Raw genomic sequence first — 21,448 nt, 5'->3', positions numbered from 1 at the left:
AAAAATTATCGAACAAGTTACTTCTCTCAGAAGGTAATCCTGTAACGGAACGGAATACTTTTTAACACATTCATTGCCAGGTACCATGCATCCGTTTTTTTAAGCTTCTGCCAGGGTTTTTCAACCTTTTCAAGTAGTCACAGAATATTTATCTCCAGTATGATCGATCCCCTGATCGTTGCTAATCGCGGAGGCTTTCACTGTGCTTCTGTGAGAGAAAATAAAGTCATCGTGACCTCCCGTTCGCTTGTTATACGCCGCTGAAAATAGCATTTTTCACCAAAAATACATAGTAAAACACAGGAGCTGAGATACAGAATATTTCACAAATACTTTAACCAGGAAGTGAATGGAGCAGTTTATCTTTGGATCACGTCATCTCCTGGTTCTGTGTGAAAAAAAAGTAGATTTACGTGATTGGCAGTGAATGTGGCAGTAATCAAGTAACGTAACAAGTTACTTTTAAATGTAACGTGACCCAACACTGGACATAATCATTACTACAGTGTGTGTGTGTGTGTGTGTGTGTGTGTGTGTGTGTGTGTGTGTGTGTGTGTGTGTGTGTGTGTGTGTGTGTGTGTGTGTGTGTGGGACATGACTCATTACTACAGTGTGTGTGTGTGTGCGCGTGTGCGTGTGTGTGTGTGTGTGTGTAGGACATGACTCATTACTACAGTGTGTGTGTGTGTGTGTGCGTGTGCGTGTGTGTGTGTGTAGGACATGACTCAGCTCCGGTCGGAGTGGGAGGAGCTCCTGCAGGTTCAGGAGGAGCAGGAGGAGGTGCTACGCCGGAGGGAGAGGGAGCTGAACGCCCTGAAGGGGGCGCTGCAGGACGAGGTGGACAGCCACCACAAAGACATGGATCTCCTCAGAGAGGACTTCCTGCAGAAGATCCAGGTTCTGCAGAGAGACGCCCAGCAGGCTCAGGAGGTAAAGTTACAGTTGTTCAGTAGTATTATTACAGTGTTACCAGAGCCCTGTTAGGGACGTAGGCTTTTATTTACATTATGTAATCATGGAAGATTCTGCCAACAGTAGAATCTGTCAGCATCAAACATGTATTGTTGTTGGTAGGTGTTACAACCCGGCCTAGGGCACCCTATTCGGATGCTATCAATGCATTGAATGGGAGAATATCACGTGGGCGAAGTAGAAGACATACTGACCTACCCGCGATTTATCAGTCCATTCATTGGGTGTAATCAAGACATACTGACCTACCGACGGAGATGACTTAAGTTCAGTTTCGGTTTCGGACCATGACGGAGGCGCGCAGTCAAATACATTATATTATTATAATATTAAATACATTATATTATTATAATATTAAATACATTATATTATTATAATATTAAATACATTATATTATTATAATATTAAATACATTATATTATTATAATATTAAATACATTATATTATTATAATATTAAATACATTATATTATTATCACTTTACCCAAATACATTATATTATCATCACGTTACCCAGATACAGCTCCAGTGGAGGTCAAGTGGTTTTTGACCATTAATGTGAGACTTGGTCAGTCTAATCAATGATGGACAAAACAACTCTCTCCATAAGTTGGAGTTAGGTTAGGTGGTTTGACTGACAGTTTGAGGATCCAATAGAGTTAGGATGTTTAGTCAGAAACACTTTTTACTGGTTCAATATTTGTAAAAACCCTTACACAGACATAAAGGGTGTTCAATAGCACTGATTTATAAAAAATAAAAAGTTGAAAAATGGTTTCTGCCCGATAGCGACGATATACAGTATTGTAGATATTTTTATGTTCTCTTTGACATGCTCATTTAATGTTATTTTTTCCTCTGTGTGTGCGTGCACATGTGTGCGTGTGTGTTAGAGAGTGGCTGTGCTGGGTCAGCAGAAGGCTCAGATGGAGGAGCAGAAAGCTGCAGCAGACACACAGCTGGAGGGCCTGAACCAGGAGAGAGAGACGCTGAGGAGACAGGCATCACATCTGGAGGAGCGGGTGGAGGAACTCAACCACTGCATCCACAAGTCCAAAGCCCTCGAGAAATATCTGGAGCAGAGAGCCAACCAGCTGGAGGTATAGTGTTCATGTGGTCCACAAAAACTATGTTGGTCCACTTCTGGAGAAATGTGTCGTGTTGTGTGGTATTTTGTGTCCTTATGGATAAATGTGTCATGTTGTGTTATGTGGTATTTTGTGTCCAGGTGGAGAAGCAACAGGTTGAAGAGACACTGGTGGAGGTGAGGAGGAAAGAGGATGAAGTCTGTCTGTCCAACCAAACCCTGGCTGTTCACCTGGAGAACGTTCAGGTAGGACTGGTCACTGAACATTATATTCATTCATATATTGACTAGTGGTATATGTATATGTATATACTGTTGATTGACAGGTGAGTATATTGATCGACAGGGCCAGCTGACCAAACTGAAGCATGAGCATGGAGATCTGAAGGTCAAACTGAAGGAACAGAAGAGCCAATCAGAAGATCTGTGGAAAACCAAGAGTGACCTGGATGAAGAGAAGAAGAGACTGGACCGAACCGTTGACCTTCTGCAACGCAAGGTGAGAGAGAGACATCTGCAACGCATGGTGTGTGAGAGAGAGAGAGAGAGAGAGAGAGAGAGAGAGAGAGAGAGAGAGAGAGAGAGAGAGAGAGAGTCCATTGTCTCTCACAAACTTCACCTCGTAAACTCTGACCTTTGACCTCTCCCCTCCCTGCCCATCCCTCCATTCCATGGCTGCATCCCAACACTGTTACAGAGCGCCTACGTTTCTCCCACTTACATCCTTTCCTTTTTAAATGTTTAAGAGAAATGTAGCGTCTGTTTGTGATTTCAACACAACACAGTCTTCACCATTACATTCACACTGATACAAACTCCATGTAAACACACTATTCATTCATAAGTCATTAATTATTACATGAGCTACTTTTACTTATTGAGTCATAGAGTTTGTCACTAGAGTTAAACCTGCTCTGTGAAGGCTGTGATAGAACAGTCTCGCACGTGCACACAGGGGATAGTTCCACCCCAAAAATGATGTTTTTGTCTCATTCCTGAGCCAATAATTTCATGACCGGCGGCGGCTCCGGTAGGAGACACAAAGAGTCAACTTTGAGTCTCCTACCGGATACATTAGCATCTTTCTGCCGGTCATCAAATTATTGGCGACAAAAACAAACAAAAAATGAATTCAAGGCTTCATGGGGTGTGTGTAATTGATAGAAAATAAGTATTTCTTTGGGTGAACTATCCCTTTAAGATAGATGTTTCCAATTGGAACAAACATAAATAGCCTTAGGCTACTCCAGTTGATAATCCAGCTACACAGTATCCTTGTCCTTGTGTGTGAATGAATTATATTCATTGAGGAGAGGGAGCTCATTCAGGATTGTCTTTTAAAGTGTTCTATTGTGTGTAGAACAATAGTGTGTTGTGTTTCTGCTCAGTTGTACCATGAAGTGGACACACACTGTGTGTGTGTGTGTGTGTGTGTGTGTGTGTGTGTGTGTGTGTGTGTGCGTGTGCGTGTGTGTGTGTGTGTGTGCGTGTAGATGACCAGTATGATGCAGGAGTGTGAGGTTTCCACAGACAGACTCCAGAGGCAGATAGAAGAGTCCAGGGACGTCCACCAGAGGGCGCTGGCTGAACTCACTGCTCAGCTGCAGGAGAAGGGAGTGGAGCTGGAGAGAGCCAGGCAGACTGTTAAAACACTGCATGAAGAGGTCTATACATCCATACCATAATACTATAGACGTAATAATAATAATACAGACAGGAGAAGGGAGTGGAGCTGGAGAGAGCCAGACAGACTGTTAAAACACAGCATGAAGAGGTTATGAATACATACCATAATACTATACACACACTAATAATAATACGGGCAGCAGGTGGGCCCCCCCACTGTGGGGCGGTCTACAATGGAGAAGTAAGGCGCCTCCTTCCCTCTGCTAGCCTGGGAGTCCGCCTTGGGCAAGCGGTAGTACTCTCTTAGCCTACCAGTTATGGGTTAAATAGCGACCCCAGCTATGGGTTAAATAGTAGGGCGGGGGGAGCTCTTTAACCTTGGTTGGCCATCCCTCTAGGAGAAGTGTACTCCGAAGAACTTACGCGTGGAGTTGAAGCCCCATAGGCGGTCTGAAGTTGTACTCAACCCATTCCGGCAGCTTCTGCGCTGTCATCTGCACCGAGTGTATTGGCTTCGCCTTTCCCTCGGACTTTGCTGGTGACAAGGAGAGGGGGGACCTGTTGCCTGGGCAACGACCATGATGATGAACTCAATGCCACAATCCAGGGCGTACCACACCAACAAGATTTGTTCATCCTCTGTGACTTTAATGCCAGAGTTGGAGCAGATCACGGATCCTGGCCATCCTGCCTCGGACACCATGGAATAGGGAGGATGAATGACAACGGGCAGCGCCTCCTTGAGTTATGCAGCTACAACAACCTATGCATAACCAACACCTTCTTTGGGACAAAGCCACGACACAGAGTCTCCTGGAGGCACCCGAGGTCTAAGCACTGGCATCAACTGGACCTAATCCTGACAAGACGATCCAACCTGAACTGTGTCAAACTTACTCGCAGCTACCATAGTGCAGACTGCGACACAGACCATTCTCTTGTCTGTGCCAAGGTCAAACTGCGCCCGCAGAAGATGCACTATTCCAGGAAGGAGGGGGCCCCTCGCATAAACACCAATGCGATTTCCCAGACCATCATGGTGGATAAGTTTGTCTGTGCTCTAGAAGCTGTGCTACCCTGAATACAAGCGGCTACCAAATGAGCACACCCATCAAGCTCTGATAGCCGCAAGGAGCAAGACGCAGCAGACCGCTAGACGCTGTGCGAATGACTATTGGCTCAAGCTCTGCTCACGCATACAGCTGGCGGCGGATGTAGGCAACATCAGAGGTGTCTACCAGGGCATTAAGGAGGCTACTGGTCCCACCCAGAAGAAAACTGCCCCTCTGAAGTCAGCCACAGGCGAGGTGATAAAGGACAAGCCCAGTCAAATGAAGCGCTGGGTCGAGCACTTTTCAGAACTCTATTCCCGGGAGAACACTGTCACAGAATATGCCCTACATGCTGTGGAACGCGTGCCCACCATGGACATCCGTGATGTGGAACCCAGTGCTAAAGAGCTCAGTTCAGCAATTGAGGCTCTTACTGCTGGTAAAGCCCCAGGAAGTGACGGCATCCTTGCAGAGATACTGAAGTGTGCGAAACATCCACTCCTAGACCACCTCCACCAACTCCTCTGCCTCTGCTGGAGAGAGGGAGCTGTGCCCGAGGACATGAGAGATGCCAACATCATCTAGCCTGGTAAACACCCCCTCCCTCCGGAAATCTCATGCATTGCATTGCATTTGGTTTCAGGAAGGAGGGTCTGGGATTGCTCACAGAGTAAAGCTGCCCGAACCGCTGCGCATACGAACCAATCAGCGGCTGCTAGGGGCGGGATCATCCAATCACCTGCCTAGTAGCTTGAAAAAATGAAACTCCGTCTGTCATCGATTCTGCGCCCGAAGTCTCAGATGCAAGTACGCTGTGAAACAAAATGTGTGTCGCAAGCTTCTTCCATTTGACGGAGTGAGGTTAAACATCATCACCCTCCACAAGAAGGGTGACAGAGGTGACTGCAACAACAATCGCAGCATATCCCTGCTCAGCACCGTGGGCAAACTCTTCGCTCGCGTGATCCTGAAACGGCTCCAGACTCTTGCTGACAGAGTATATCCAGAGTCCCAGTGCGGATTCAGATCTGGAAGGTCCACAATTGACATGGTATTTGCAGTGAGGCAAATACAAGAGAAGTGCAGAGAACAGGGTAAGCCTCTCTACCTGGCCTTCATCGACCTCACAAAGGCTTTTGACCTGGTGAGCAGAGAAGGTCTGTTCCAGGTTCTTGAGAGAATCGGCTGTCCTCCAACACTCCTGAGCATTGTGAGGTCCTTCCATGACAACATGAAGGGTACTGTTGTACATGATGGATCTACTTCTGAGGCATTTGACATCCGCAACGGAGTAAAGCAAGGCTGTGTACTCGCCCCCACTCTATTTGGCATTTTCTTTGCTGTACTCCTCAAGCAGGCTTTTGGCCAGTCTACTGAAGGCATCTACCTCCATACCAGGTCTGACGGGAAGCTCTTCAACTTGTCGAGGCTGAAGGCAAAAACCAAGGTGCGAACAGTCACACTGAGAGACCTTCTCTTTGCCGACGATGCTGCAGTTTCCACACATGATGAGCACAGTCTTCAAGAACAGATGGACTGTTTTTCCAGGGCATGCAGGGCTTTTGGCCTAACCATCAGCATCAAGAAGACACAAGTTATGGGTCAAGATGTGGAAAGTCCCCCTCACATCAGGATAGAATCCTATGAACTTGAAGCTGTCCATGATTTTACATACCTTGGCTCGGTCATTTCAGACACCCTGTCTCTGGAAACAGAGCTGAATAGCCGGATTGGAAAAGCCTCTACCACTCTTGCAAGGCTGACCAAAAGGGTATGGCAGAACACCAAACTCACGGATCACACCAAAGTGCAGGTATACAGGGCCTGTGTAGTGAGCACACTCCTTTATGCCTGTGAGACATGGACACTCAAGGCTCATCAGGAAAGGAGACTCCATGCCATGCCTTCCACATGCGCTGTCTTCGGCGGATACTCTGCATCTCTTGGGAAGACAAGGTGCCCAACAGGGATGTCCTGGCCCGTGCAAAATTATCATCCATGTACGCAATCATTAAACAGAGACGTCTTCGCTGGCTGGGTCATGTGTGCCGTATGGAGGATGGCAGAATTCCTAAAGACCTCCTCTACGGAGAACTTGCCTCGGGAAAAAGGCCACGAGGGCGGCCACAGCTGCAATACGAAGACCTATGCAAGCGAGACCTAAAAGCCACAAACATAGACACAACCACATGGGAGGCCTCAGCAAAAAACAGAGACATCTGGAGGCTTGAAACCCAGAAGGGGCTGCAGACGTTTGAAGAACACCTGATGCTTCAGTGGGATGAGAAGAGGGCCCACAGAAGCACTACAAACCTGTCTGAAAGACCTGCTACCCCCTTCATATGTGAGCAGTGTCAGAAGGACTGCCACTCCCGTATTGGGCTCTACAGCCACAAGAGGCGCTGCTCCAGCTCTGCAGTGGGAAACCAGAAGCGCTGATCCAATGGTCCTATGGGACTTCAGAAGCCGACGAATAATAATAATAATAATAGTAATAATAATAATAATAATAATGATAATGATAATCATATACCATAATACTATAGACAAGCATTCCATAATGTAAGATAATTATTAACATGATGTGTCTGAATACCATGTACAAAAGACAACACATACCATAATGTACATAAATATTATCATTCTGTCTCTGAATCCATAGCATGTACAGGTTCTCAAAATGGGGTCCGGGGACCTTCAGGGGGGTTTCAGGGGAACCCCAGCTAAATGAGTTAACATAGCATCACGATCAGTTTAACCACTTTAACCCTATATATACACACAGGTATATAGGCTATTTGAAATATAGCTTACATTGCGTTGCAATGCGGAAAACTAAAACTGTAACGCTAAAAGTAATAAAGACAAACTAAAACTAAGCCTTTAAACAAAATAATAAACTAAACAAAATCAGAAAACCCACATTAAAAACGATTTCAATCCAACCGCAGTCTGAAACAATAAGTCAAACAATAAGTCAAAACGAATATAAAAACTGTTCAACTATGCTAATGTTGCTGTGCTTGGCGGTATGTTGCGTTAAACTATGCTAACGTTGCTGTGATTGGCGGTGTGTTGTATTAAACTATGCTAACGTTGCTGTGCTTGGCGGTGTGTTGCGTTAAACTATGCTAACGTTGCTGTACTTGGCTGTGTGTTGCGTTAAACTATGCTAACGATGCTGTGCTTGATGGTGTGTTGCGTTAAACTATACTAACGATGCTGTACTTGGCTGTGTGTTGTATTAAACTATGCTAATGATGCTATGCTTGACGGTGTGTTGTAATGTTGCTGTGCTTGCCGGTGTGTTGCGTTAAACTATGCTAACGTTGCTGTGCTTGGCGGTGTGTTGCGTTAAACTATGCTAACGATGCTGTGCTTGACTTGTGTGTTGTGCAGCTGTTTCCTGTGGAGGCGGACCTCCAGAGGTGTCGCAGGGAGTCGCAGGAGGCACGGCTTAGGAGCAGACAGCTGGAGGAGAGGCTGCAGGAGCTGGAGGACAAGAGCTCCTCCCAGCTGGACGAGAGAGACAGGAAGGTCAAACTCCTGGAGGTAATTAAAGATGAACGTGTTCAAACTGAAAGGTAGACATGTTGAAACTATACAGATAAACATGTTTAAACTATACACTTTACAATTAAACCTGTTTAATCCCACAGTTTCACCCAGCTGAGTGCTGCTCACAGAGGAGTACAGGGGCCAGGGGGGGGGGGGGGCAGTTCCTCCTTTGAGTTTCTGTTGACACAACAAACAGTGTTTTGTGTTTACTGTAGAAGTGGTCAGACCAGTCTGAACGTACTAGTCTTAAAGTACTTATACCTTAAAGTACTCATGTTTCAATTTACTCGTACGTGTCCTCAGGCCAACAAAAGCTACATTACCAGGTGACTCAAACAGTTACACTGACCAGTGGAGGAAGAAGCACTCATATTTGCTTAAGTAAAAGTACAAGGTAGAAATAGGTCGCATCGCAAGCTGTTGTCAGCTTGTAGATCGGCTATTGTCTCTGACTCTGAATATTTTTGAAAGTGAAGGTTAAAGCAGCACTATGTAACTTTTTAACAACTATATAGCATATTATATCCCACAAAATGTTAAATATTTAAGCAATAACAATCAGCCTTCCATAAATGTATAGACCCTCATCAGGGTCGTATCAGTCATGCATTGTATATTAACGTTAAGGTGCATCCTTCAGGGTCGTATCATGTATTGTAGATTAACATTAAGGTGCATCTTCAGGGTCGTATCATGTATTGTATATTAACGTTAAGGTGCATCCTTCAGGGTCGTATCATGTATTGTATATTAACATTAAGGTTCATCTTCAGGGTTGTATCATGTATTGTCTTAGTCGGGGTTCCCCAGGGCTCCATACTTGGTCCTTTGTTGTTTTTGATTTATATTAATGATTTAGCCATGAACTGTAAAAAGTCTCTTCCTATCTTATTTGCTGATGATACTAATCTCATTGCCTCGCACAGGGATTTAAATACCCTAGTAAAATATGTGAATGATGAATTATCTGATGTCTTCAAATGGTTTCAATTGAACAAGCTTACTCTCAACATAAAAAAATGTAACTTCATGATTTTTAGTAATATTAACAAAACATTCCCAATAGATAAATCTAGAATTTTAATTAATGGTACGGAAATCTGCCAGGTTTCTCATACAAAATGTTTGGGCGTCATTATAGACGATCATCTAAATTGGAAACAACAGATTGATACTGTAGCTATGAGGTCTATGAAGATGCTTGGCATATTGCGAAAAATCTGTCCACTGGTTCATCCTTCGTCTCATTTAACTCTTTATTTTAGTTTAATTTTCCCACATATTAACTACTGTAATATTGTTTGGGCTGCTACTTATCCTACATATTTAACTAAACTACTCATCATTCAAAAGAGGTTTTTGAGAATGATCTCTCACTCAAATAGACACGAGCCATCTGCACCTCTCTTTATTAAATATTCTGTATTGCCTATTGATAAGGTTCATGTTTTTCAAACCTGCTTATTTATGTTCAAATTAAAAAAAATTAAACAAGACCTTCCTTATTCTTTTCATAATTTTTTTCATGTTACTTCTGATGTTCACTCTTACCCCACAAGGCAAAGTGATGATTTTAATTTACCTTTTTGTCGTACTTCAAAACATAAACATTTCATCACATTTAGAGGCCCTCAGTTGTGGAGCTCGCTAGATGCATCTCTAAAGTCTTCACTATCCTTCCCAATATTTAAGAAACATCTAAAACAATATCTAATTTCTTCCTTACTATAGTCCATTGATTTAGTCATATTTACAAAATTGTTTATTCTTTTTTTGTTTTGTTTGTCTTTTTCTTCTTTTGAGCAGTTTTTGTGTTTTTATTTCTTTATTTGCACTACTGCTCCCCTTGGAAACTTGTATTATTATTATTATTATTATTTTTTGTATTGTTCTTATTGAACTTTTAATCCAGTTGTTTTAATGAACTCTCCCATGAAGGAAAGGATTCCAAATAAGCCATCCGGCTTCTTCCTTTCCTCGCACAGTAACTTGTCTTTTAATGTATTGTTTCTATATTTGTTATAACAATGTGCTAATAAACTAAACTAAACTATTGTATATTAACATTAAGGTGCATCTTCAGGGTCGTATCATGTATTGTATATTAACATTAAGGTGCATCCTTCAGGGTTGTATCATGTATTGTATATTAACATTAAGGTACATCTTCAGGGCCGTATCATGTATTGTATATTAACATTAAGGTGCATCCTTCAGGGTCGTATCATGTATTGTATATTAACATTAAGGTGCATCTTCAGGGTCGTATCAGTCAGCTGGAAGAGGACCTGAAGGAGGAACGCAGCAGTGCAGACCACCTGATGGAGAGAGTGGACAAAACCAAGGAGCAGGTCTGTTAGATCTGTTTAGTGTCTCAGCCCATCCTGTTCAGTTTGTTCAGTCAAAAATTAAGCGTGACGTCGTGATAATCCACTCCATATAGTTATTGCCAGTTGAATGTGGGTTGTTTTTGCCAAAAAGCAACAGAAAGCAGAGAAAAATCCATTCTAATCCATTGACATGGAAGTGAATGTGGTTGTTTTTTGCGATCACGTGATCTCCTGCTTCGCTGCTTCACTGGGAGTCAAATGGTGACTCATAGGTTAGTGAAGCGCGCCATCTAGCATAAACACTGAAAACACAGAAACACGTCATTGGCGTGGTGTGGGCGCCCACGTCAAACACGTCAGTGGCAGTGAATAAGTCACGGTGCAAAGAGGATCAGTGCATGGTCAGGTTCAACCACATGAGTCCACAAAAGGTCATAAAAGGTCACTTTCACCAGAACTTGAGTCAATGTACTTTACTGTAGTTATTGTTCTGCAGATGGACCAGACGAGGGTTGAACTGCTGCAGGAGAAAGCTGTCCGACAAGACCTGGAGTGTGACAAGACCACTTTGGACAGACAGGTAAGACCACCCTGGAGGAGAGACAGACAGGTAAGACCACACTAGAGGAGAGACAGACGGGTAAGACCACCCTGGAGGAGACACAGACAGGTAAGACCACACTGGAGGAGAGACAGACAGGTAAGACCACCCTAGAGGAGAGACAGACGGGTAAGACCACCCTGGAGGAGAGACAGACAGGTAAGACCACACTGGAGGAGAGACAGACGGGTAAGACCACCCTGGAGGAGAGACAGACATGCTCTAGGCCTCGACTCACTGAAAGTATTGACATTCTCCAGTAGGAGACTCTTTGTGTCTCCTACCAGAACCGCTGCCGGTCATCAAATTATTGTCTTAGGAATGTGACAAAAACAAAAAACAAAAAATTCAAGTCTCCATGGGGAGACTAATCCATAAAAAAAAGTCATTTTGGAGGTGAACTATTCCTTTAACATTCTGCGTTGGATGAACTGCGCAGCGCGGCAACGTTCTAAAATGGAACCGAGCGCAGAGAGACGCATCAACAGGTTTTAATGTCTCCAGTGTGGCCGCAGCCGTTTGTAAACAATATGTGCTTTTGTTAATGCACATGTCAGGGGCTTGTTAAAGGCCAGGGAGTCACCATGCATTCATGTCTTCATGTCAGAACAAAGACCTGAAGAGCAGACTAGGACATCTGGAAGGATCCCAGAAGACCAACCAAGACTCGCTGCTCTCCAAACTCAACGGTCGCATCCAAGAGCTGGAGGAGAAGCTGCAGGGAGAGGAGAGGTGAAAGTACAGATGATTTAACTAGTCATGATACAGGTCAAACCTTAGCATACTGTGGGTTTTAATATTCTCCTCTTGCACAGAGACAACACCAACCTGCTGCAAACCAACCGCAAACTGGAGCGCAAGGTGAAGGAAATGAAGATGCAAGTGGATGAAGAACACATCAGTCTGCAGACCCAGCGAGACCAGGTAAACCACTAGAGACCAGGTAAACAACTAGAGACCAGGTAAACAACTAGAGACCAGATAAACCACTAGAGACCAGGTCAACAACTAGAGACCAGATAAACAACTAGAGATCAGGTAAACCACTAGAGATCAGGTAAAGCACTAGAGACCAGATAAACAACTAGAGACCAGGTAAACCACTAGAGACCAGATAAACAACTAGAGAGCAGGTAAACCACTAGAGACCAGATAAACAACTAGAGACCAGGTAAACAACTAGAGATCAGGTAAACAACTAGAGACCAGATAAACAACTAGAGACCAGATAAATAACTAGAGACCAGGTAAACAACTAGAGACCAGATAAACAACTAGAGACCAGATAAACAACTAGAGACCAGGTAAACAACTAGAGACCAGGTAAACAACTAGAGACCAGATAAACAACTAGAGACCAGATAAACAAATAGAGACCAGATAAACAACTAGAGACCAGGTAAACAACTAGAGACCAGGTAAACCACTAAAGACCAGATAAACAAATAGAGACCAGGTAAACCACTAGAGACCAGATAAACCACTAGAGACCAGGTAAACAACTAGAGACCAGGTAAACAACTAGAGACCAGATAAACAACTAGAGACCAGATAAACAAATAGAGACCAGATAAACAAATAGAGGCCAGATAAATAAATAGAGACCAGATAAACAACTAGAGACCAGATAAACCACTAGAGACCAGATAAACAAATAGAGACCAGATAAACAAATAGAGACCAGATAAACAACTAGAGACCAGGTAAACAACTAGAGACCAGGTAAACCACTAAAGACCAGATAAACAAATAGAGACCAGATAAACAACTAGAGACCAGGTAAACAACTAGAGACCAGGTAAACCACTAAAGACCAGATAAACAAATAGAGACCAGGTAAACCACTAGAGACCAGATAAACCACTAGAGACCAGGTAAACAACTAGAGACCAGGTAAACAACTAGAGACCAGATAAACAACTAGAGACCAGATAAACAACTAGAGACCAGATAAACAAATAGAGGCCAGATAAATAAATAGAGACCAGATAAACAACTAGAGACCAGATAAACCACTAGAGACCAGATAAACCACTAGAGACCAGATAAACAACTAGAGACCAGGTAAACAACTAGAGACCAGATAAACAAATAGAGACCAGATAAACCACTAGAGACCAGATAAACCAACCCGATCTCCAGAGATTACCGTAACATTGCACGGAACGAGTGCACTTCATTCCGTGGATAGCCGCCTCGGAACTCCCGAATTGCGTGCATATGGTACGGCGCTGCCTTTGTGACAAAACCATTTCGGAGGCGCGCAGTCACAGGCGAATTGTCCCCCCGTGAAGGACCACCGAGGGAGCTAAGGCGACCGAGTTGCTGTCCTGAACGGTGGGACATTCGCCTGTGCCTACTCAGCGCCGTTTGAGTTATGTACCGATAGGCACAGAATCGTAAATTTTATTGTGCGGACTGCTCTGCTTCCGGGTTTTTCCGTGTTGCGACTGGTTACGCCCACCGTGGGACTCGCCGTACATATGCACGCAATTTGGGAGTTCCGAGGCGACTATCCACGGAATGAAGTGCACTCGTTCCGTGCAATGTTACGGTATTCTCTGGAGATCAGGCTGGATAAACCACTAGAGACCAGATAAACCACTAGAGACCAGATAAACAACTAGAGACCAGATAAACAAATAGAGACCAGGTAAACAACTAGAGACCAGATAAACAACTAGAGACCAGATAAACAAATAGAGACCAGGTAAACAACTAGAGACCAGATAAACCACTAGAGACCAGATAAAAAACTAGAGACCAGATAAACAACTAGATACCAGATAAACAACTGGAGACCAGATAAACAACTAGAGACCAGGTAAACAAATAGAGACCAGATAAACAACTAGATACCAGATAAACAACTAGAGACCAGATAAACCACTAGAGACCAGGTAAACAACTAGAGACCAGATAAACAACTAGAGACCAGATAAACAACTAGAGACCAGATAAACCACTAGAGACCAGATAAACCACTAGAGACCAGATAAACAACTAGAGACCAGGTAAACAACTAGAGACCAGGTAAACAACTAGAGACCAGATAAACAACTAGAGACCAGATAAACAACTAGAGACCAGGTAAACAACTAGAGACCAGGTAAACAACTAGAGACCAGATAAACAACTAGAGACCAGATAAACAAATAGAGACCAGATAAACAACTAGAGACCAGGTAAACAACTAGAGACCAGGTAAACCACTAAAGACCAGATAAACAAATAGAGACCAGGTAAACCACTAGAGACCAGATAAACCACTAGAGACCAGGTAAACAACTAGAGACCAGGTAAACAACTCGAGACCAGATAAACAACTAGAGACCAGATAAACAACTAGAGACCAGATAAACAAATAGAGGCCAGATAAATAAATAGAGACCAGATAAACAACTAGAGACCAGATAAACCACTAGAGACCAGATAAACCACTAGAGACCAGATAAACAACTAGAGACCAGGTAAACAACTAGAGACCAGATAAACAAATAGAGACCAGATAAACCACTAGAGACCAGATAAACCACTAGAGACCAGATAAACCACTAGAGACCAGATAAACAACTAGAGACCAGATAAACAAATAGAGACCAGGTAAACAACTAGAGACCAGATAAACAACTAGAGACCAGATAAACCACTAGAGACCAGATAAACAAATAGAGACCAGGTAAACAACTAGAGACCAGATAAACCACTAGAGACCAGATAAAAAACTAGAGACCAGATAAACAACTAGATACCAGATAAACAACTGGAGACCAGATAAACAACTAGAGACCAGGTAAACAACTAGAGACCAGATAAACCACTAGAGACCAGGTAAACAACTAGAGACCAGATAAACAACTAGAGACCAGATAAACAACTAGAGACCAGATAAACCACTAGAGACCAGATAAACCACTAGAGACCAGATAAACAACTAGAGACCAGATAAACAACTAGAGACCAGGTAAACAACTAGAGACCAGATAAACAACTAGAGACCAGATAAACAACTAGAGACCAGGTAAACAACTAGAGACCAGGTAAACAACTAGAGACCAGATAAACAACTAGAGACCAGATAAACAAATAGAGACCAGATAAACAACTAGAGACCAGGTAAACAACTAGAGACCAGGTAAACCACTAAAGACCAGATAAACAAATAGAGACCAGGTAAACCACTAGAGACCAGATAAACCACTAGAGACCAGGTAAACAACTAGAGACCAGGTAAACAACTAGAGACCAGATAAACAACTAGAGACCAGATAAACAACTAGAGACCAGATAAACAAATAGAGGCCAGATAAATAAATAGAGACCAGATAAACAACTAGAGACCAGATAAACCACTAGAGACCAGATAAACCACTAGAGACCAGATAAACAACTAGAGACCAGGTAAACAACTAGAGACCAGATAAACAAATAGAGACCAGATAAACCACTAGAGACCAGATAAACCACTAGAGACCAGATAAACCACTAGAGACCAGATAAACAACTAGAGACCAGATAAACAAATAGAGACCAGGTAAACAACTAGAGACCAGATAAACAACTAGAGACCAGATAAACCACTAGAGACCAGATAAACCACTAGAGACCAGATAAACAACTAGAGACCAGGTAAACAACTAGAGACCAGATAAACAAATAGAGACCAGATAAACCACTAGAGACCAGATAAACCAACCCGATCTCCAGAGATTACCGTAACATTGCACGGAACGAGTGCACTTCATTCCGTGGATAGCCGCCTCGGAACTCCCGAATTGCGTGCATATGGTACGGCGCTGCCTTTGTGACAAAACCATTTCGGAGGCGCGCAGTCACAGGCGAATTGTCCCCCCGTGAAGGACCACCGAGGGAGCTAAGGCGACCGAGTTGCTGTCCTGAACGGTGGGACATTCGCCTGTGCCTACTCAGCGCCGTTTGAGTTATGTACCGATAGGCACAGAATCGTAAATTTTATTGTGCGGACTGCTCTGCTTCCGGGTTTTTCCGTGTTGCGACTGGTTACGCCCACCGTGGGACTCGCCGTACATATGCACGCAATTTGGGAGTTCCGAGGCGACTATCCACGGAATGAAGTGCACTCGTTCCGTGCAATGTTACGGTATTCTCTGGAGATCAGGCTGGATAAACCACTAGAGACCAGATAAACCACTAGAGACCAGATAAACAACTAGAGACCAGATAAACAAATAGAGACCAGGTAAACAACTAGAGACCAGATAAACAACTAGAGACCAGATAAACAAATAGAGACCAGGTAAACAACTAGAGACCAGATAAACCACTAGAGACCAGATAAAAAACTAGAGACCAGATAAACAACTAGATACCAGATAAACAACTGGAGACCAGATAAACAACTAGAGACCAGGTAAACAAATAGAGACCAGATAAACAACTAGATACCAGATAAACAACTAGAGACCAGATAAACCACTAGAGACCAGGTAAACAACTAGAGACCAGATAAACAACTAGAGACCAGATAAACAACTAGAGACCAGATAAACCACTAGAGACCAGATAAACCACTAGAGACCAGATAAACAACTAGAGACCAGGTAAACAACTAGAGACCAGGTAAACAACTAGAGACCAGATAAACAACTAGAGACCAGATAAACAACTAGAGACCAGGTAAACAACTAGAGACCAGGTAAACAACTAGAGACCAGATAAACAACTAGAGACCAGATAAACAAATAGAGACCAGATAAACAACTAGAGACCAGGTAAACAACTAGAGACCAGGTAAACCACTAAAGACCAGATAAACAAATAGAGACCAGGTAAACCACTAGAGACCAGATAAACCACTAGAGACCAGGTAAACAACTAGAGACCAGGTAAACAACTCGAGACCAGATAAACAACTAGAGACCAGATAAACAACTAGAGACCAGATAAACAAATAGAGGCCAGATAAATAAATAGAGACCAGATAAACAACTAGAGACCAGATAAACCACTAGAGACCAGATAAACCACTAGAGACCAGATAAACAACTAGAGACCAGGTAAACAACTAGAGACCAGATAAACAAATAGAGACCAGATAAACCACTAGAGACCAGATAAACCACTAGAGACCAGATAAACCACTAGAGACCAGATAAACAACTAGAGACCAGATAAACAAATAGAGACCAGGTAAACAACTAGAGACCAGATAAACAACTAGAGACCAGATAAACCACTAGAGACCAGATAAACAAATAGAGACCAGGTAAACAACTAGAGACCAGATAAACCACTAGAGACCAGATAAAAAACTAGAGACCAGATAAACAACTAGATACCAGATAAACAACTGGAGACCAGATAAACAACTAGAGACCAGGTAAACAACTAGAGACCAGATAAACCACTAGAGACCAGGTAAACAACTAGAGACCAGATAAACAACTAGAGACCAGATAAACAACTAGAGACCAGATAAACCACTAGAGACCAGATAAACCACTAGAGACCAGATAAACAACTAGAGACCAGATAAACAACTAGAGACCAGGTAAACAACTAGAGACCAGATAAACAACTAGAGACCAGATAAACAACTAGAGACCAGGTAAACAACTAGAGACCAGGTAAACAACTAGAGACCAGATAAACAACTAGAGACCAGATAAACAAATAGAGACCAGATAAACAACTAGAGACCAGGTAAACAACTAGAGACCAGGTAAACCACTAAAGACCAGATAAACAAATAGAGACCAGGTAAACCACTAGAGACCAGATAAACCACTAGAGACCAGGTAAACAACTAGAGACCAGGTAAACAACTAGAGACCAGATAAACAACTAGAGACCAGATAAACAACTAGAGACCAGATAAACAAATAGAGGCCAGATAAATAAATAGAGACCAGATAAACAACTAGAGACCAGATAAACCACTAGAGACCAGATAAACCACTAGAGACCAGATAAACAACTAGAGACCAGGTAAACAACTAGAGACCAGATAAACAAATAGAGACCAGATAAACCACTAGAGACCAGATAAACCACTAGAGACCAGATAAACCACTAGAGACCAGATAAACAACTAGAGACCAGATAAACAAATAGAGACCAGGTAAACAACTAGAGACCAGATAAACAACTAGAGACCAGATAAACCACTAGAGACCAGATAAACAAATAGAGACCAGGTAAACAACTAGAGACCAGATAAACCACTAGAGACCAGATAAAAAACTAGAGACCAGATACACAACTAGATACCAGATAAACAACTGGAGACCAGATAAACAACTAGAGACCAGGTAAACAACTAGAGACCAGGTAAACCACAAGAGACCTGGGTTTACCTGGTCTCTATTTGTATATCTGGTCTCTATTTGTTTATCTGGTCTCTAGGTCCATTCCATTTTAAAGGGTCCTAGGATCATTCCTAAGCTGCGTTAGAGCGCCCCTTGTGGAAAAACATTTTGTTTTTAGCAAAAACATAGATCTACGTGTTTGGCACTCAATGTGTTAAGTGTGATTTTTTTGTATTGTCCCATGCTACGATGGGATGATGTCTGAATCGTCTGTCTGAATCAATCAATCATGTGTATAAACGTTGTAGCTGACTCAGCGTCTGAAGACGGCCAAGCGGCAGATAGACGAAGTGGAGGCCGAGATGGAGAGACTGGAACACGACAAGAAGAGACTGCAGAGAGAGATGGACGAACAGCTGGAGAACAACCAACATCTACAGGACCAGCTGAACGCCCTGCGCAGCCACACGAGGTGTGTGTGTGTGTGTGCGCGTGTGCGTGTGCGTGTGCGTGTGCGTGTGCGTGTGCGTGTGTGTGTGTGTGTGTGTGTGTGTACTCAAAGGTGTTCACTGACCACTGTTTGGTTCTCATGATCTCAGATGTTAACACATTCTGTTTGGTTCTCATCATCTCAGGAGCCAGAAGAAATCCAGGTCTCTCATGAGGGATGATGATAATGATGAAGATGACCTGGGCTCTGACTGATGCTGAATGTTTATGATCTACATTCACACATATGTATCTACGTTTATCTACATACATGTTGATCTCCACTCTCATGTATGTTCCTGTTGATCATATAACTTTATTTATGTTCCTGTTGATCATATAACTTTATTTATGTTCCTGTTGATTATATAACTGTATTTATGTTGCTGTTGATCACATTAACTTTGTTAATTACAGCTGTGGTCTTGTCATGATTGGGAGTTGTGGGCAGCACAAGACTGGCCTCTAGTGGCAATATTTGTAAGTGCATTGTCAGTGGTGGAAAAAGTACTCAAATTCTCACATTCCCTGCCAGAGGTTTTTTTTAGAGGGTTTACTTCCCCCAGTGCCAGTGTTTAATTTTTTTTTTACACAGGAGCCGAGATACAGGATTTTAAAGTAATAAGTTAACCAAGGAGTGAATGGAGCTAGAAATCTTTGGATCGTGATATCTCTGGTTCTGTGTGGATAAATTGGAAAAAAAAAGACCAAAGTTTTTTTTTTTTTTAACGGTTATACTCGTGGATGGCAGTAAACGGGTGTATTTTTCATCAACGGTTATACTCGTGATTGGCAGGTAAAGTGTTAAGTAAAAGTACCAATACTGCAATATAAAAATACTCTGTTATAAGTAAAAGTCCAGAATTCAAAATTTACTTGAGTAAAACTACAAAAGTATTGGCATCAAAATGTACTTAAAGTGCCAAAAGTACTAAATATTTGAAAATAGCAGATCTACAAGCTCACAACGCGCGTTGTGAGCTTGTAGATCGGCTATTTTCAAATAGCTTAGGTATAAAATAGGGGTAAAGTGGGTAATGTATGTTTCATTACATCATAATTTATATCTGAAAAGTAACTAGTAACTTAAGTTTTCAAATAAATGTAGTGGACTAAAAGTACAATATTTGCCTCTGAGATGTAGTGGAGTAGAAGTAGAAGTATTGGAAATTGGAAATACTCAAGTAAAGTACAAATACCTCAAAATTGTACTTAATTACAGTACTTAAGTAAATGTACTTAGTTACTTTCCACCACTGTGCATTGTGCATGCACAGGCCATGCATTTAGAAACATTTGTCTCATGTTTAATCTCATGGCTCATTTACATATGAACATCTGGCTCATGTTTTATCTCATGGCTCATTTACATATAAACATCTGGCTCATGTTTTATCTCATGGCTCATTTACATACATGGACTGTAAATGAATGAATCTTTGTCCCTAAGCTATGACAGCGTTGTTTGAGTTAATATTGTAAGCTTTGAATGATTAATAATTGCACAAACATGAATGGTGTTACTGACTGAAAGTCATATGAAGTGAAGCATGGATATTATATTATGATCCATGCTGTGAAACTGTGCCTAAAGACTTGAATATGAAATGTAACATTTGTAATTAACATTTGTTCCATTTGTAATGTGAAAACAATGAGTTTTGTCTTGTCACTTTTCTACACCTTTCACTGTGTCTTGAATAGAGAGACAATATATAAGTCATTATTTACTGTTTTCACAACATCAGGCAGAAACCTCTCTCTATCTCCATATTTTAAATTAACGTTTTCGTAAATTAACGTCCTCCTTGACCACACTACAGCGTCACACAAAAGCATCAAAAGTAGCAGATCTACAAGCTCCAAATGCGTCACGAAGCGAGACGTTTTGAGCTTGTAGATCTCAATCCCAAGTCCCAATTTTTTAACAACTTTCTACCTGGTATCCCTATTTTGGGCAAATCTTGCAAGAATGTAAAACAAATAACTGATCTACAAGCTCACAACACTACACGTTGCGACACGTTTGGCTTGTAGATCGGCAATTTTTGAACATTTTGGAATATGGCTCTAGTGGCTAAATAAAAATAAATAAATGTTCATAATAATAGTAATAACTTGAATTTACATAGTGCCTTTCAGAAACCCAAGGATGCTTTACAATACAAAAAAAAATTGTATTGTATTGCTCATGTGTATTTTATATTTACTTGTTTGCTTGTTCATTGTATAATTAAAGTAAAATGTTATTCTCATATATTGAAGTTCAAAGTTATTTGTGTTATTTGTTTGTTTATAAGTTAAATGTCCTCATTTAGAAATTCTTCAATCAAAAGTTTTTATTTTTTAGTTTGCGCTATATTGTTTATAAACAAACTATCGTTCAAAACTTGGGTAATCGTTGGTCTAGGACTCTCCGAAATCCAGATGTGACCCAAATATCTGGCC

The 21,448-nt window shown here is 42.1% G+C and overlaps 1 protein-coding gene across 3 annotated transcripts in view; it reads left to right on the top strand.

The window, feature by feature from the left end:
* LOC308091678 (cingulin-like protein 1) overlaps positions 1-21,257 on the top strand; it is a 32,936-nt gene extending 11,679 nt beyond the window's left edge. For all 3 annotated transcript variants that reach the window (XM_080437347.1, XM_080437345.1, XM_080437346.1), the window contains exons 11-22: positions 718-930; positions 1,865-2,071; positions 2,200-2,304; positions 2,405-2,557; positions 3,552-3,722; positions 8,136-8,288; positions 10,556-10,645; positions 11,121-11,204; positions 11,833-11,957; positions 12,041-12,149; positions 18,820-18,983; positions 19,147-21,257. In XM_080437347.1, coding sequence (XP_080293473.1) covers positions 718-930; positions 1,865-2,071; positions 2,200-2,304; positions 2,405-2,557; positions 3,552-3,722; positions 8,136-8,288; positions 10,556-10,645; positions 11,121-11,204; positions 11,833-11,957; positions 12,041-12,149; positions 18,820-18,983; positions 19,147-19,216 — 1,644 coding nt within the window. In that variant the 3' untranslated portion in view covers positions 19,217-21,257. The remainder of the gene's footprint in view (positions 1-717; positions 931-1,864; positions 2,072-2,199; positions 2,305-2,404; positions 2,558-3,551; positions 3,723-8,135; positions 8,289-10,555; positions 10,646-11,120; positions 11,205-11,832; positions 11,958-12,040; positions 12,150-18,819; positions 18,984-19,146) is intronic.
* The last annotated feature ends 191 nt before the right edge of the window (positions 21,258-21,448 follow it).

Source organism: Gymnoscopelus braueri (genome assembly GCF_963280865.1).
Source record: "Gymnoscopelus braueri genome assembly, chromosome: 9".
Taxonomy (NCBI): Eukaryota; Metazoa; Chordata; class Actinopteri; order Myctophiformes; family Myctophidae; genus Gymnoscopelus; species Gymnoscopelus braueri.
This window is presented reverse-complemented; position numbering and strand designations above follow the sequence as displayed.